This window comes from Erpetoichthys calabaricus, chromosome 2 (genome assembly GCF_900747795.2).
Source record: "Erpetoichthys calabaricus chromosome 2, fErpCal1.3, whole genome shotgun sequence".
NCBI lineage: Eukaryota > Metazoa > Chordata > Cladistia > Polypteriformes > Polypteridae > Erpetoichthys > Erpetoichthys calabaricus.
The window spans coordinates 510,580-528,863 of record NC_041395.2 but is presented as its reverse complement, the minus strand read 5'-3'; the positions used below and the strand labels follow the sequence as shown (position 1 = coordinate 528,863).

The 18,284-nt window shown below is 39.4% G+C and overlaps 2 protein-coding genes and 1 long non-coding RNA gene across 3 annotated transcripts in view; 1 reads left to right on the top strand and 2 right to left on the bottom strand.

Annotated features, from left to right (window-relative positions):
• Window positions 1–5,460, bottom strand: part of LOC127526738 (uncharacterized) — a 34,991-nt gene extending 29,531 nt beyond the window's left edge. The window contains exon 1 of the long non-coding RNA XR_007934170.1: window positions 5,381–5,460. This is a non-coding gene — a long non-coding RNA (uncharacterized LOC127526738). The remainder of the gene's footprint in view (window positions 1–5,380) is intronic.
• LOC114643014 (uncharacterized) overlaps window positions 1–18,284 on the top strand; it is a gene marked incomplete at its 3' end in the record, with an annotated part of 1,911,439 nt that overhangs the window by 1,393,021 nt on the left and 500,134 nt on the right. The gene's annotated exons all lie outside the window — the stretch shown is intronic.
• Window positions 13,217–18,284, bottom strand: part of LOC114643007 (uncharacterized) — an 83,140-nt gene continuing 78,072 nt past the window's right edge. Inside the window, exon 4 of the mRNA XM_051923235.1 lies at window positions 13,217–13,296. Within this exon, the coding sequence (XP_051779195.1) occupies window positions 13,272–13,296 (25 nt within the window). The 3' untranslated portion in view covers window positions 13,217–13,271. The remainder of the gene's footprint in view (window positions 13,297–18,284) is intronic.

Genomic DNA, 18,284 nt, shown 5'->3' with positions numbered 1-18,284 from the left:
GACATTAATCTGAATATGTATGGGATATTTTCTTACTTTGTGCTTGGAAACTCTCAAGTTCCTAACAGTCAGGCTGTCCACCAGTGAGATGAAGCAGATGCACAAAATTACACCACAAATTAAAAGAAAGAACAGAAACAAGAACATTAACTCTACAATACATTTCTGTCAGGTTATTTACCGTATAGAAGATATCCAATCCAGACAGTCTGACAAGAAGTGAACAAATCCTTTATTTATGACACAGTAATCATCAATGTCATCCACTCTGATGTCAGCTTTACTTGAGGAGCTTTTTATGAAGCAGCTCATTGTCTTCAGTGTCTCTTCTGTCCAGTTTGGGTTCAAATGGACTTCATTGTTTGTGAGTCTCAAAGATTCATTGAAGTTGTTTAGGTCCCCACAGTCCACCATATATTTATAATGCCAAGTGTAACTTATCTGTCCCACTCTGTAAAGATATAAAGACATTGCAGACATTCTGTTAGTTCCTACTAAATAACATCTCTGTAAAAACATCAGCACTGGTCACACTGAGCCATTGAAGTTTCCTTTTATAAAAGCACAACACCCGTGAGGTTTAAATATCTAATTTTACAAATGGCCAGATGAACAACACCAAGTAAAATGAACACTACAATAATTGAAACCTGCAAACTGTGACATGTTTAAAAATAATCTTCTGCAAACGTTAAGGTTATTCTGATTTTTTGCATTTGAAAGAGTAAATAAAGGAGAAATAAAGAGGACATGTGACATTTAGGGACTTCACTGACAAAGCACCAGAAGAACACAGGATGACACTTCTCCAACTTTTAACAGACATGGAGAGAATTTGAAGATGAAAGTCTGCTGAGATGCTGTTCCCAGTCTTCTGGTGTTTCTCGTCTCTTCTGGTGTTCACCCACTAATGTTTGATGGCAGTTTTCTCTTTCCTTTGGTCCATTTCTAAATCCTCTTCTCCTCTGCCTTTCAGACCATAAACCTGAACCTGTCTCACAATGGTTGACCCGAGATAAAGAGGTTGGTGTGGTGGGTAACTGTAGTCAGACCCTTTTGAACAGCAGATTAATTGTTCATGAAGAATTGCTACAGCAGATTGTGATGATTCAGTTGTGTATGGCAGATACTTGAACCTTTACAGCCGACAGATCTCCAGTACAAGGCGGCCTAAGGCCTGAAAGACTTGACAAGATGACCAGGAGAGAGTGCAGAGTATGCTGGGAAAGCTGAAAGGCAAAGCAGGCCGCAGAGTATTGTGTGTAGTTAGAAGTTCAGCTTTGGATTTCCATTGGAAAGCAACCTTGACTTTGTGATAATAAATTAATAACACTCTGTGTGTTTAGAGGACCTGCAAGCTCTGCTAATGAGATGGAAAGAACACAGCCAGGTGCTCACTTTACTGAGAATGAATTATTCTTATCAAAGCTTTCATTCTAATAAATGTCTACCTGCATATCATCTTGTGTGAAATGTAATTCATTTTACTGTTGTTTTGTTTTGAATTGAACACAAGTGCCATTTTGTTTCCTAATATGAGCTGCCATTTTGTGACACCAATTTCATGATGCGATGATCCATCATTAGACAGTGGGTCACTTGAAGTGGCACATCATGACATAATTGGCACAATGACTTAGATGTTGGTGTAAACCTTTGTCCAGGAATGCAGATTCATTTGTGTAGAGTTTGGACATATTGCTGCTGACTGTAAGCACAACGCAGAACATTTTGTAAAATCACCAAAACGTAGCATTGCTGAGGTGGAGGTTTGTAGTCCAACACTGGTGAAGAATTCACTGAGCACTCTGGTGCAAAGTTTAATAAAAATTATGCAAGAATTAATGGACTCTGAGGCTTCAGAATATTTTAGACGTTCACCACTAGTGATTAAACTAAATCATATCTGCAGACCCTTAAAACTAAAGCTGATGGTGCTATCAGTCAGACCCCTGTTTGTAGGGTACACCGCCTGTCCGACTCAGCTGAAAGTCTGTCTGCTGCACAGAGAAGTCGCTACCTTTATGTCATCTGGTGCTCATTAGCTCAAAAATAAAACAGTAAAGATCAACAACTTTATAATTTCAAACCCTAATATGTTCATAATGCTGATGTAGTGGACCTTGTAGTTATGTCTTCATTATGGTATAATGTTAATTTATTAACATGTATTTCATTTAACATCTCCCTGTGATTTTTCCCACTGTGCCATGTCTGTTACCATAATGTGTTGTCCTCACTATAACGTGATGCCATCTACAATTCTGATTCCATTGTGAGTTTCATGAGTGTTTTGAACGTGTCCAGATCTCCCAGCTGGAATATTAATTTTGACCTCATTTTGGGGATTTTAATACTCAGGGAATCAACTTCTAAAATCAGAATATTGTTTAGAGCTTCAGTTTAGATGTGATGTATTCTTTACCATCCTTTACTGGGCCATTTTCTATTTGAGGGTCGCGCTGCTAATTGGTGTGTTGTAATGTTTGTTCCCAAGGGGATTTACTGTGAAGCTGCAGGGTTACGTCACCTGTGATGTCATCAGTGCGCTGGTACAAAGATCACCCTAAAATACTCACCAGTGCAACTACTTACTTTTGAACTTTCATTACTAGTATTTTGTAACAAAGCTCTGCCCCTTGAATAAGACTTTTGGTTTATGATTTGACTTTGATGTTTCTGTCTTGTTGACTTTTGGTTTTTGACCTTTGCTTTGTCCTTTGACTCGGTCCTTTCTCCTGACCCTCCTTCTTTAATTATATTGTCTTTAATTATTTAAACTGATTATCGTTTTTACAGTTAGTTCCATTGCAAGACCAGTTAGAAAAAGTCTGCAAAAAGACAAAAGAGCGAACATCCTCTTCATCAGTTAATTCTAGAGTTTAACAAACTGGATGATCAATGCAGGGGGCAGTGAAAATAAAAAGCTAGTAGGCCTCAGTCTTGTCAAATAGCCTGAGATTCTTCACCTTTTCTTGCATTGTAAGTTAATACAGTCAGCTTTTAAATCAGTGTTGTTTGGTTTTCGATCTTCATGCTTCTCATAAAGCCAAAGTAGCCTTTATTATCTCCTGTTTGGATGATAAGCCCTTAGAACGGATGTCATATTCAGTTATGATACAAATCATCTGAGTGGAGAAACAGCCCTACAGCCTGATGCTGCCACCACCGTACTTCACAGCTGTAATGGTGTTGGCAAGGGGAAGAGCAGGGTCTGCTGTCCTAGTGATGTGATGTTTAGAACTGAGGACAAAGACGTCAATCTTTGTTTCATCACACCAGAGAATTTGTCTTCTCACAGTTTGAGAGTCCTTTGGGTGCTTTTTGTCAAACTGTTAGCGGCCTTTCATGTGTCTTTGACTGAGAAGAAGCTTTTACTTGGCCACTCTGTCATAAAGCCCAGATCAGCAGAGTTTTACATGGACATGTTGTCCTTCTGGCAGTTTCTCCCATCTGCACACAGGTTTCTCTGGAGCTCAGGCCATCAGCTTTTTGGTCATCTCTCTTAACCAGGCCATTGTCCACTAATTGATCAGTTTGACTCTCGGCTCTAAGAAGAGTCCAGGTTGTTCCGAACTTTTGCCCTTTAGGAATTATGGAAACCACAATGGGGGTCTGCATCCTGTCTCAATGCACTATAGTGGTATTGCCATGTAAACGGAGTTATAAATACATGGCAGAGAACGTCACGGTTTAGTAAAACAGGAACACACCATGACTGGATATTCAATGTCTTTGTCTGTTCTAATTCTCCACCTTCCCAGAGAAACACAGTATAGGCTGACTGGTGAATCCAAATGATCTCAGAGTGAGAACTTTCATGATTGAGCCCCAGTACAGAACTGTCACCCTCCATAATACTACATACTGTAACTCTCGCCGTGAGTGGCAGCCTTTTCAGCAGCTCCGTGTATGACTGTATATGTATGTGTACTTTTCTATCATTCTTTAATTTAATATTATTTATTGTATCAGTATGCTGCTGCTGAAGAATGTGAATTTCCCATCGGGATTAATAAAGTATCTATCTATCTATCTATCTATCTATCTATCTATCTATCTATCTATCTATCTATCTATCTATCTATCTATCTATCTATCTATCTATCTATCTATCTATCTATCTATCTATCTATCTATCTATCTATCTATCTATCTATCTCTCCTCCTTTGGTGGAAAGGAAATGTGGAAATCAGCCAATAATCAAAAGGCATCCATAACACAAGATGGCTGCTCTTGGCTATAACCACACCAGTGTATCAGCTAGTCCACTCTGGAACCTCTAACCGTATAATCCAAACCTCTCTGTACTCCATATTCTTGATGCCCCACATCTCCACCATAGATGAAGGTTTAACAGCAAAAAGAAAATGTAACAAAAGTGAACAGACTCAAGTCCTGACACAGGAAACAAGGCATGAGTTTGACAGCGACTGAGAAAAGACAGAATATGTGTGACTGGTGTATCACATTTAAGAATGGAATATGGACAGATAAGCTGGAATGAGGACGTCTTCTCTTATCAGTATATTTTTATCAGAGGTTCACACCAGTGACTTTGAGTTCTAGTTGGACCAAAGTATGGGAGAATGGAAGGGCCTCACAAATTCTGACAGACAAGGACTCAGAGGTATCACACCAAATTATTGGTGGTTTAAAACTATATTGACTCTACAATGGTGATAAGGAGTTAAATAAGATGTTTCTAGAAAATTCTGAAACAGTAATCACCTCCTTCAAGTTAGGCTGAAAATAGCTTAGAATGCCGAACAGAAACTCTCCATGGTGCTGATGAACTCTTCTGATCTTCTACAAATCGCCAGTTCAGGTACAAATGACTCAGGTGTCTCAGGAGGTGGCAGAGAATTGGACCACAATGAGTGAAGGGACTCCCAGAAATATTCTAGCAATTCTATGACTGTTGTTCTTAAAAATGTTCAAGGTGGACTAATAGGATTGGGTTCAAATATCACCACATCAGGCTTGGTCAGTCTGGAAACTGCAGCTGCTTTCACACCATCAACAAGGTGATTAGAAACTAAAAAGTTAAACTGAGTAAACTTTGCAGATTTTAGGTAAGTAATATTCCTACGGACTAAAAAAATTAAAAACTCAGGAGTTATACATTCCAGCCAATGTCACTATTCTTCTAAAGCTAATTTAATAGCAAATATTTCATGATCATCCACATCATAGCTCTGCTCAGAAGCAGATTGTGTCTTCAAAAAATAAGCACATGGATGTACTTTGTCCTTATCCAGAAAGTGTTGAGATAACACAGCTGCCATACTGACACTAAACACATCGACCTCCACTGAAATGGTCAGGGTGTCTCAAAATGGCAGCAGACATGAATCACGTCTTTAGATTATCAAACACCTGCTGGTTTCACATGTTCAAGAAAATGTCTTGGTGCTTCTCTTAGTGAGTGCAGTAATAGGAGCAGCCAGCAAAGAAAAGGCAAACGTAACAAAACATTGTCCGTGTTTTATACTTTAAGGTTGTTCCTGGTTCAAACTTGTAGAGACCTTCTCTGTGTCTATTTCAATACAAGAATGGCTGATCTGATAATCCAACAACAGTAGTGAAGTCTGATGAAACTCACATTTCTCAGAATTGGCAAATACGTTATTTTCACAAAGACATGACAAAGCCTCCTTTACATGAGCTACGTCAGATATGGAATCTTTAAAAAAGACGGAGATATCACTGTTATAAATCAACTGAATGACCTAAAAGATCACACAAGACATCCTCAAGAAAGGATAGAAATAGTGCAAGCATATGACCCAAACAATTTGGCAGGACTAAATATATATAGCGGCCTGATGACGTGTTGAACGCAGACTTCCACATGTCCACTTTTGGTCAGGAAAGGAAGAGATCAGAGGAAGAGCTCATTATTCTTTACTGTAATTTTATTAAGTTCCTGAAAATCAACACAAGGGTGAAGTGACTCATCTTTAAACTCATTGATAAAAAAATAATCCAACCCCATCAGGACTGACAGATGGCCAAATAAAACCATTATGTAAGTTTCCACCAATATAAGCCTTGTTAGCCTTCAGCTCAGAACAGGACAGGAGATAACAGCGACCCTTAGACAAGGAGGCTTCAGGAAGTAACTCAGTCAATCATGTGGGTGATGAGGTGGGATCTGCAGGGACCCTTGTTTGGAATTGCATCTGAAATTTCAGAATAAATCTCAAGGAGAGTGTCTAAGTGGCAAATCTGAAAAGATGGGTCAATCACAAACTGAATACATGACGTAAAGCAACATGGACTTCATGCAGTATATGCTCTGATACGTGGAGTGTGTTTCTGAAGCCAAGGACAATGAAGATAATTGAGATCTCGTAACAGGCAGGCAGTGTGGCGTAGCGGTCAAGGCTCTGATTTCAAACCCTGAGGTTGTGACTTCAAATCCTACTGCTGACACCGTGTGACCCTGAGCAAGTCACCTCACCTGCCAATGCACCAATGGGAAACCAAAAGAAGTGTAACCAGCTGTATCTCAGTTGTTGTAAGTTGCTTTGGAGTCAACTAAATGTAAATGTAAGGTAATGGAGGTCCTGACAGTCAGCTAATCTCCAGACAACATTCAGTGGCTGTTATGGTGTATAAAATCTGTACATTTTGGTTTAATTTTCCATTATATTTTGGTCAAGATAAAAACAACAAATGAACTACAATTAAGTCAAATCAAAGCAGGTTTTCTTACACCTCACTTTCAAACGCTGTTTCCTACATTGAAAGGAAGACAGTATGAGGTTCAATTATTTTACAACCTGGGAAAGGATGCTGAACTGACACCTATTGATTACTTTAACACTTGAGTTTATGGCCTAGGAAAGAGAAACTGAGGCAATATCAAAGAACTTTATTATCTGGGAAAGAATTTGAGCAAAATTCATCAATCATATTGACAGCCAGCCAATCAGGTGCGTGGAACATTCATGTACTGTGAAACCATGGCATGAAACTTTATAATAAATATGCCTTGGTTTGTAGGAGAAGGAGGAGAAGAAGAACAGAAGAAGAAGGAGAAGAAGAGGAACAGACCAAGACGGCATTGGTCGTCAGAAAGGCATCATGAACATCGATTGCTAAATCAAACGCCTCCCTGGGACAGTCATCCTTGTCATCTGTAACTTTTTCGTAAGCTTTTCCTAAAGACTATATATATTCAGACTTTCCTATCAGTACTTATTTTCTATTATTCTTTCTTCCAGTGGTATTACTATTATTATTATTATTATTATTATTATTATTATTATTATTATTATTCTGCTTTTAACTTTCTATGCTTTGTCTTAATGTCTAGAGTGATTGAATTAATAAGTTAGATTTCTTTGAGCACCTGGGGTAGCCAGATTTTTGCCATTATTTCTGTGCTGCGAGGTTTATAAGGCTGAGAGTGAGGAGTGCCACTCAAAAGAAGGGACAGTACGATAAAAAGTAAGGTATTCTTGGCTGATAAATGGCCTATAGTCAAGAGTGCTGAGTCTTTGTATGTTTAAATGTATTCTTGTAGACCAAAAGTAATATTTAGGTCTCAGATATCACTAAAACATCGTATGTTGTTCGTGCCGATAATAAGTTTCTTGAAGTGCTGAGGACAGGCTGATGTGTGGTTTAAAGTGCTAAGGGTTAATCAGTGTGTGTGTGTCATTCATGGAGCACTGTTGTGGTTGGGGTCTGTGTGTGTGTGTTTATCTATGTGTGTGTGTGTTCATTTTAAAGTGCAGCAGTAGACCAACCCGATAACGAACCTGATTAGAACATTTACCCTTGAGAAAACAGGTAAAGGGTAAGTAGAGGGAAATACTACGATAATACAGTGGCAGGTTTGAAATTTATAAAATTTCCAGCAGCATCTGAATTAACAGACACTCAAGAATCTCACAGGATAGGAGGACATGTTGGATTTTAAAAATATCCAACTGTGAAGATGTGATCAAAACCAGAAATGAGTTGAATACTGTCACTGGGTCAGACTTTGCCTGTTACTAATAACTGTGTTAAATTATTTTAATTTCCTATGTTTTATGGTGTGTTTAACCTAATCAGTATTTCATGTGTGTATTTTGTAATTTTAAAGTCTGTAATTGTATTTTACCTGCAAACCCTTAATAACACTCTGAGTCTGCGCTCAGTGAAGAGTGTGACAGAAAAGTAAATTGAATGTCATGGCATTGAATTCAATTAAAACAACTCACCCAAATAGCAGAGAAAACATTTAATTATTGATATCTACATGTGCACTTACTACATGATCACTCTGCACCTATGTGACCAGACCAAGAATAAGTCACGCTGGCCATCTGCACATCATCAGTGGGGACTAATGTGTAATATTCTTTATTTGCTCTGGAAGCTTCCGTGAATGATTCAGTGTAAGGCAGATGGTTAACTCAAAAGGTGTTTAATTTATTAGAGCACACCAAACAGAACTCTACAAAAGACACCCGTCTCCATTACTCTCCGTTACTAACCACTCCCCCTTATTCATTCATTGGTTATCTGGTTTATAACAACTTTATTTAAAACCTTAATTCACAATATACCCCATCCCCCTTTTCCAAAAAACAAAATCACTTTTCCTTTTCTTTCTTACTGTTTTGCATTAGAAAATAACCAACTATGTACACATGCACACAATTCTTAATTTTTTCATATTATCAAGTCACTGCTGAGTACTGTGCGCTTATGTAGTCCTGAGACGCAGAGGTCTTGAGTACTTGGACTCCTGCTGGATCTCACATTTTACTGTTGCCCATTACAAAATCTTTAAATCTTTCAGGTATTTTTACAACCCTGCCACTTCTAGTGGATCTTTCTCGAACTTGACTGTCCATTTGGTCTTCTCCTTGGTGGCTTTCTGGAGGTGGTATACCTGCATTTTCTTGTGTTGGCACCTGCTCTGTACTATAGTGGTCTTCTTCTTCCTCATCAACTATAAAAGTGTCACCTTTGCGTGGCCTAAGATGGCGTCTATTGCGTCTATACTTCTGGCCTGTTGAAGTTATAATGTCATATGACCTTGGTTCTTGTCGTTTCCATACCACTATTGCTGGTTTCCAGCCTTGCGGGGTTTCTACACTGACTTTTGCTCCTGGGCCAAGGACAGAAAGCGACTTTGTGTGTTAATCATAATATGTTTTCTGTTTTTGTTGCTGCTGTGTTAGTCTCTGCTTCATTTTCTTTGTGTGTCTGGGTTTCAGCATAGGTCTTGTTTTCAGGGAGGGTGCTTCTGAGAACACGGCCCATCAATAGCTCTGCTGGTGAGAAACCTAATCCTGTAATTGGTGTATTTCTCAGACTGAGTAATGCAAGATGTGCATCTGTGTTCGTCTGGAGAGCTTCTTAAGCATCAGTTTGATCGTCTTTATTGTTCTCTCCACCATACCATTTGACTGGGGATATCCAGGACTGGAGAACTTCCATGTTATATCCCAGTCTTTGGCAAACTGCCGAACCTCAGCACTTGCAAAAGGAAGGTGGTCACTAATCACTTCCTTAGGAATTCCATGCCTTGAAAACACAGCTTTCAGTTTTGCAATCACTGTTTGTGCCGTTTTGTCCCTCATCTGCTGTACTTCTGGGTATTTAGAAAAATAGTCCACTGTAAGAAGAAATGACTGACCTTGTAGCTCGAATATGTCTACACCAACTTTGTACCATGACAATTCAGGTAAGTCATGACTTTTTAGGGGTTCTCGTTGATTTCTTGGGAGATGTTGTTGACAAGCACTGTATTTTCCTATCATTTGTTCTATATCTGTGGACATGCCAGGCCAGTACATGTACTTACGTGCTTGTTCTTTGGTTCGCTGAATACCTTGATGAGCGATGTGTAACTTTTCAAGCATCATCAACCTCATTCTGGTAGGAATGATAAATCTGTCACCAAACATAAAGACGCGATTACTGATCTTGATATTGTCTCTGATTGGCCAGTATACTTGCAGTGCTGCATCTACCTGTTTTCTGTGCTTTGGCCACCCATTCTTATGCATAGTATTCCACTTTTGGAATGTTTCATCCTCGAAGTTTACACTTTGTAGCTGTGTATGCAGCTCCTACCCAATAGCTTCCGTTGCTTCCATGGCATAAACAACTTTCTCATCTTCACACATGCATTCCTCAATAACTTCTTCGACATCATACGCTCGGGATAAGGCATCAGCTATGAGCATATCCTTGCCTGGTGTATACTTTGTTTGAAGATTATAGCATTAAAATTGAAGAAGCATCCTTTGCAGATGTGCTGGTGTTTGTCCTAAGGGCTTTGTGAAGATGGCTTCCAGTGGTTTATGATCTGATTGCACAACTACTGGGACACCGAAAATGTACTGATGAAACTTCCATGCTGCAAAAACTACAGCCAGCAACTCCTTCTCGATGTGTGCATAGCTGCATTCTCATGGTGTCAGAGCTCTGGATGCATATGCAACAGGTTGTCCCTCTTGCAAAACACATGCACCACGTCCATCTTTTGAAGCATCAGCCTGAAGAACTATTGCTTGCTTTGAATCAAAGAATTTTAGTACTGGTGCCTCCATCAGTGATTTCTTGAGATTATCCAGTGCTGTTTCACGTTCCGGACTCCACAGCCACTGTGCGTCGTTCCTCAACAACTGTCTCAAGGGTGCTGTTATTGCTGCTTCATTGGGAATTTATTGTGCCAGGTATTTAATCATGCCCAGTAGGCGCTTCAAAGCCTTCTTATCTTCTGGGTTTGGCATATTGACAATTGCTTTCACTTTGTGATTATCTGGCTGTACTCCCTCGCTTATCATTATGTGCCCCATATATTTAACTTTTCCATCCTTATATTGTATCTTTTCTGCATTGAATTTAATACTATTCTGTCTTGCTCTCTGCATCACCTCGTGAAGGATCTCTGCATGCTCCTTTTCATCTACAGCTGCAATAACCATGTCATCTTCTATGATGTGCACACCAGGTATGTCTCCAAATGTTTCGCTGTTCTTCTGTTGGAAGACCTCACTTGCAGATTTGATTCCAAACGGGAGACGCCTGAATCTGTACCGTCCCCATGGAGTGTTAAAAGTGCAGAGCATTGATGTCTCTCTATCCAGCTTGATTTGCCAATATCCACCCTTTTCATCCAGAATGGTGAATATTTTTTTTCCAGCCAGTTTGCTGTGGACTTCATTGGGGGTTGGTATGGAGTAATGTTGTCTTTTGATAGCCTTGTTCAACTCACGTGGGTCAAGATATATTTGCAGTTTGCCATTTTTCTTTTCTGTAATCACCAGACTGCTAACCCATTTTGTTGCTTCTGTTACTGGTGTGATAAAATTTTGCTGTTCTAGATGACTGAGTGTTTCTTTCAGTTTGTTCATAATAGCGAATGCAATTTTCCGACAGCCGTGTATAATTGGTGTCACCTCTGGATCAATATGAATGTGATGTTCACCCAGGAATTCACCCAGACCTTGAAATATATCAGGATACGTGCTCACTAACTCTTGTATGGTTGCTGGTGAGTGCACTTGAACCTTGTCAACTCGTTTGACTATAGGTTCAGTTGTTCACATGCTTCTCTCCCTAAGATTGAGGTAAAAGGCTTTTTAGCGATGAAGAAATTTAATTCTGCTTCTATGCCAGTGGTACTGCATCTCAGGTAGGTACACCCAGCAGGACTGATCCTGGCTCTGCCATATGCAATCAGCTTTATTTTGGTAGGTTCAAGAAAAATGTTCCCTGGGAGTCTTTTAAATTGTATTACTGACATCAGACTGGCATCTGCACCAGTGTCCAGTTTAAATTTTACTGGGAACCCTTGAACTGACAAGATCTCATGCCAAGTTCCATTTTCAGCTGTCTGTAGCACATTCAACTGAGAACACTGCAATATTCCAACAAACAGCACATCCACAGTCTGAAGAGCCTGTTCTGCTTTAGACCTGCACATTTTAGCATAATGGTTCATTTTGACACAGTTTCTGCACTTCAGGCCATGTGCTGGACATGTTTTGGGACGATGCTCTTTCTCACATCTGTTGCATGATTTTGTATCACCTTTATCTCTTTTGTAAGAAACCCATTTATCATTTTTGTCTGAATGCTGATTCCTTACCACATTCTGAACAGTTTTCTGTTTGCTCTGTGCCTGTGCTTTTTGTGCCTGGGTGAACATGTGCACTTCATTTTCTAATTTCACTTTTGTCATTATGTTCATTTGCTCTCTGGCTATCTCTGAAGCTCTGCAAATGTCAATGGCATTTTCTAAAGTCAGACCAGGCTCTCTGAGAAGTTTTTCTTTCACATGCTTGTCTTGAACGCTAAAGACAATTTTATCCCTTATCATATCAATCTCTGTATGGCCAAATTCACAGTTATTGCTCCGTTGCCTGAGTTCGGTAACAAACCGGTCTATTTGTCTTTCAAATACCAATTTTTTCTTGAGTTTCCAAAATGACATCTACTGTAATCGTTTCTGGATCTGCCTTGGCTATTTCAAGGGTATTGTAAACTTCCAGCACTTCCTCTCCTAATGTATGCAACAAAATGGCAATTTGCACTTCTTTAGTCTTCTTTTTTATTTCCACTGCGGTCATGTACAGCCTATATTTCTGTTCCCATCTACGCCAGTTTTCTCTAACATTGCCAGTTAGGACTAGCGGTGGCGGAGGCTTAAACTGGTCCATTTCACTGGTACAGACTTAAAAGCGAATGAAATAACTTACTACCGGCGCTGTTGGCTGTCGAAAGTTCTGCGCTGCGCTAAACTCTACAAAAGACACCCGTCTCCATTACTCTCCGTTACTAACCACTTCCCCTTATTTTTTCATTGGTTATCTGGTTTATAACAACTTTATTTAAAACCTTAATTCACAATATACCACATAATGGAGGCAATCAACACCCCTGTGATGTTGAGATATGAAATACAACAAAAAGAAAAAAAGACCAAAATGGGCGAACTGGAAGAGCCATGGATGATTTTATCATCTCCATAAAGAGAGAACAGAACTGAATTAATCAGTGTGGTGGACACAAGGAAATAATAAAACATCAGAGAAGAGACAGAAGACATTAAATGAAGATAAAGGGGAGAAAGGGAAAACGATAAAGAAAAAAGGACATTAACATGAAAATGAAAAAAAGATGTCAATAGTAAAAGGAAAAACAGGCAAAAAGATATGGAAGGTAAAAAATATGGAAAGATATCTCCTCAGTCCCTGCATCTCTAGGACTGTGTCAGAGGAGTCCATCACTCTTTATAGTCGGCTCAAACTCAACTGATCAGTAAGCCAACATACCTTACAGGCTCCAAAAGACTCCTGAGTACACATCGCCGAAGATCTTGTAAAGTTTGTCTGGGATATGGAACGGCGACTTTGTCCTGCTGACATTGACTCAGGAAAGTGAAGTCAAAGAAGTCCCTGAGGTCATCATCATCATATTCTGGGCTAGGCACCATGTTTGGAAAGGGTGCAAATAAAGAGATGAGGTGTGGAAGGCTGTTGTCTCCTTTCACTCTTTTGTACTCACAAAGCAAACGACACATCCACCAAAATGTAAATTCATTGAAGCCATCTAGAAAACTAGAAGGAAAATAAAATTAGGAGAGAAACACAACATTTCTTTCTACAGCAGTTTTATACATAAAAGGGAGATCAAAGTGCTTTATAAGAAGTAAAACAAGGAATTATAATAACAAAGAAAAATAATCAGAAAATAAATAAAATGGAAATAAAGGAAAAGTCCATTAAAATTACACATACCTTATAGAATAGAATAGATTATAGCTTATTTTTGTGAAGTGCTCTCTGACTGAAGTCATTTCCATTTTGTAGGTTGTGAGGTGTTAGACAGAACTGTAGAACATGAGAACAATCAGACGAGAACTGGCCATTCAGACCAACAAAGCTCACCAGTCCTGTCCACTTCATTCTTCTAAAATAACATCAAGTCGAGTTGTGAAAGTCCCTAAAGTCCTCCTGTCTACTACATGACTTGGTCACTTATTCTGTGTGTCTGTGGTTCTGTGTGTAAAGAAAAACTTGCTAATGTTTGTCTCAAATTTCCCCTTCACAAGTTTCCAGCTGTGTCCCCGTGATCTTCATGAACTTATTTTAAAGTCACCGTCTCGATCCACTGCACTAATTCTCTTCATAATTTTATGCGATCAGGTAATTTTACTTCAGTCAGGTCTCCTCTTAATCTTCTTTTGCTTAAACTGAAAAGGCTCAGCTCTTTTAATCTTTCCTCATAACTCATCCCCTGTAGCTCTGAATCAGCCTAGTCGCTCTCCTTTTGTGTGTGTATGTGTGCTTGGTGTGTGTATGTGTGTGTGTGTGTGTGTGCCCTCAGTGGGCTGGCGCCCTGCCCGGGGGTTTGTTCCTGCCTTGTGCCCTGTGTTGTCTGGGATTGGCTCCAGCAGACCCCCGTGACCCTGTGTTAGGATATAGCGAGTTGGACAATAACTGACTGACATTTAAAAGTATGAAGTTATGACCAAACTCAGAGAGAAAGGAAACAAGACAAGTGATCCTAAAACAGAGCTTTCTTTGAAGTAGAAACTTTCTTTTCTTAAATATCATTTCTCTATTTTTGTGTGAATTATTTTGCTTTCAAATTTTACTGAAACTTTTAAAACAAAGATTATTGGTCTGTGCAATTATTTGAAAACGCGTCACACTAATGCCAGAACTGTACTATGAAGCAAACGTAAATCTGCAGAACTTTGATAAATTAGTATAAACGTAACTACAAGATGTGCTCTCAATTTCCAGACCTCCTTGCACTTTGTATTCAAACCTGACATTTTTCCTTTCTATGTGTAATACTTTACATTTACTGACATTAAATCTGCCCAAGCCTGTCTGCTGTCCAAGTCCCTCTGTGATGATTCAACAGATTCCTGATTACCTGACAATCCACCTGACTTGGTATCATCTACAAACGTATCCAGCTTGTTACTTATATTCCTATCTAAATCGTTTATATATTAAACATATCAGCGGCCCCCGCACTGACCCCTGCTGGTCACCACTCTTAACACCGGCCAGTTCTGATGATGTTCCTCTCACCATCACCCTCTGCTTCCTGTGTCTGAGCCAATTCTGCCCCCATCTACACCCCACACCCTGACCTACCACTTGTTTTAGTTTGATGCCCACCTCTCATGTGGCACCTCATCAAATGGTTTCTGAAAGTCCAGATAAATAACACCACGAGCTCCATTTTGCTCGTATTCTTTTGTTGCCTCCTCATACAATTCCAGCCTGTTACTAAAACACGACCTCCCTCTTCTGAGCCCACGCTGACTGATCAGTTAAACTCCTGTCCTTGCCAGGTGTTCCTCAATCTTATTCTTAATAATTCCTTCCATTAATTTTCCTGTCATGGAAGTTTAAGCTTACTGGCTTATAGCTGCTTGGATCTGCCCGGTCGCCCTTTTTTTTTTTTTTGTTCTCTATTTCACTTTATACAATTTCTTGTATTAGGAATTTGTTATTTTTCGCATACCCCTTGGGATCAGAGCGCAGGGTCAGCCATTGTACAGCGCCCCTGGAGCAAATACAGGTTAAGGGTTTTCCTCAAGGGCCCAGCAGAGTAGGATCTCTTTTGCCAGTGATGAGGATTCGAACCAGCAACCTTCTGGATACCAGCGCAGATCCTTAGCCTCACAGCCACCACTCTGCCCAAATTTTTAAATAATGAGATGATATTCACCATTCTCCAGTCCTTCACAATCTCTCCAGTGTGCAGTGACTTCCTAAACATTTGCGTCAGGGGTTTATACCTGAACTCGCTAGCCTCCTTAAGAACTCTGTGGTAAACGTTATCTGGTCCTGGTGATTTCTCCATAATTGTAGAACCCATCATTAAGCTAATTGATAAAGATACACAGATAATACAGGATTATCAGCTTTAGGGATGTCAGATAGATAATCATGTAAGAACATAAGTAGTTCAGTTATTTGTTAAAGATGTTTCCTAACGTTATTTTAAAACGGTGTGATCTGCTGGCATAGAGGCAAATGTTCACCCTGAGCCTCAAGGCTGGGAATGGAAAGGAGGGATGGATGTTATTTAAATCTTGGAGGACAAAATTTTATTAACTGAAAAGTATTACTGATTAATGTCGAGTATTCAGTGTTGAAAAACATGGTAAGACTCAACTAAACACACTCACTGATGCCAACCAATCCAAAAGTACAGAGTGTGAAGGATTGTTCAGACATGGGTGCAAATGGTTGGGGCTCCAATACAGTGAAACACTTTTTAATAATATTCAAATAAAAATAAAGAAACAGAAACCCACCGTCCACCTGGACCCACCTCTTCCTACCAGAAAAACATACAACTGGACGCTTGGCCATTCTGAAGTCAGTTCACTGTGGAAGTCCAGTCTGAAAAGCCAATCTTTTTCTATTGCTGTTTGGTTTATACAGAGTTACCGGGTGGTGTCCAACTCTTTAACGTGGTCTGTCTAATCTCTTACACTTTGTGTGAATTATGTGTATAATGAAATTATCTTATGTTTAAGTATCGTTTACTAGGTCCCTAAGTGGTGGGGCCTCCTGCCTCTCAGCGTCAAGAAACTGTCCACAAGCCTTTTAAGGTGGGAGCAGCCCGCAGTCCTTTGTGGTTCATTCAAATGTGCTGTGGTGTGCTGTGCTGTGCTGTGCTGTGTTGTGTTGTGGTGTGCTGTGGTGTGGTGTGGTGTGTTCTCTTGAGTTAATTCTGTGTGTTTTTAATTTTCTGGATTTTTGAATATGTGCTCTGTTTTTTGACCTCACCTTTTGGATTTTATTTGAGGACTGCATTTACCTTTTGGGATTGTGTATACTGCCATTTTGACTTATGCTCTCCAGATCTTGTTTTGTTTTTGTGGATAATATAAACTTTTTATTTATAAAGATTCAACTTTTCTCTTGTATAACTAGGCGGGTTTTTGACATTAAGCTGAATATTTATGGGATATTTTGTTACTTTATGTTTGGAAGCTCTGGAGTTCATTACAGTCCACCAGTGAGAAGAAGCAGATGCACAAAATGACACCACAAATTAAAAGGAAGAACAAAAACAAGAACATTAACTCTACAATACATTTCTGTCAGGTTATTTACCGTATAGAAGATATCCAATCCAGACAGTCTGAAAAGAAGTTAACAAATCCTTCATTTATGTCACGGTGATGACGGATGTTATCCAGTCTGATGTCAGCTTTACTTGAGGAGCATTTTATGAAGCAGTTCATTGTCTTCAGTGTCTCTTCTGTCCAGTTTGAGTCAATATGAATTTCATTGTTTGAGAGTCTCAAAAATTCATTGAAGTCGTTTAGGTCACCACAGTCCGCCATACATTTATAATACCAAGTGTAACTTATCTGTCCCACTCTGTAATGATATAAAGACATTGCAGACATTCTGTTAGTTCCTACTAAATAACATCTCTGTAAAAACATCAGCACTGGTCACACTGAGCCGTTGAAGTTTCCTTTTATAAAAGCACAACACCAGTGAGGTTTAAATATCTAATTTTACAAATGACCAGATGACCAACACCAAGTAAAATGAACACTACAATAATTGAAACCTGCACACTGTGACATGTTTAAAAATAATCTTCTGCAAACGTTAAGGTTATTCTGATTTTTTGCATTTGAAAGAGTAAATAAAGGAGAAATAAAGAGGACATGTGACATTTAGGGACTTCACTGACAAAGCACCAGAAGAACACAGGATGATGCTTCTCCAACTTTTAACAGACATGGAGAGAATTTGAAGATGAAAGTCTGCTGAGATGCAGTTCCCGGTCTTCTGGTGTTTCTCGTCTCTTCTGGTGTTCACCCACTAATGTTTGATGGCAGTTTTCTCTTTCATTTGGTCCATTTCTAAATCCTCTTCTCCTCTGCCTTTCAGACCATAAACCTGAACCTGTCTCACAATGGCTGACCCAAGATAAAGAGAGCTATCACTGAGAGGTGTTAAATGGCGTGAAAACACATCTACTATGTGGGGCTATGGCACCAGTCCAGCAAATGGTTTTAGAATTCAGACACATGTAACTTCGACCAGATGTGTTGTCATTCATCCTGCAGATCACATGGAGGGTGAAAGTGAAAAATTAAGTGTAAGAGAAGGACAACTGAAAAGTGAGGTGTTTATTGTAGGGGCTCAGAACATAAGAGGGCCTTAGGACGTCAGCTCATAAAAAGCCAGAAAGCCAACCCTACATAAAGGTTGGTGTGGTGGGTAACTGTAGTCAGACCCTTTTGAACAGCAGATTAATTGTT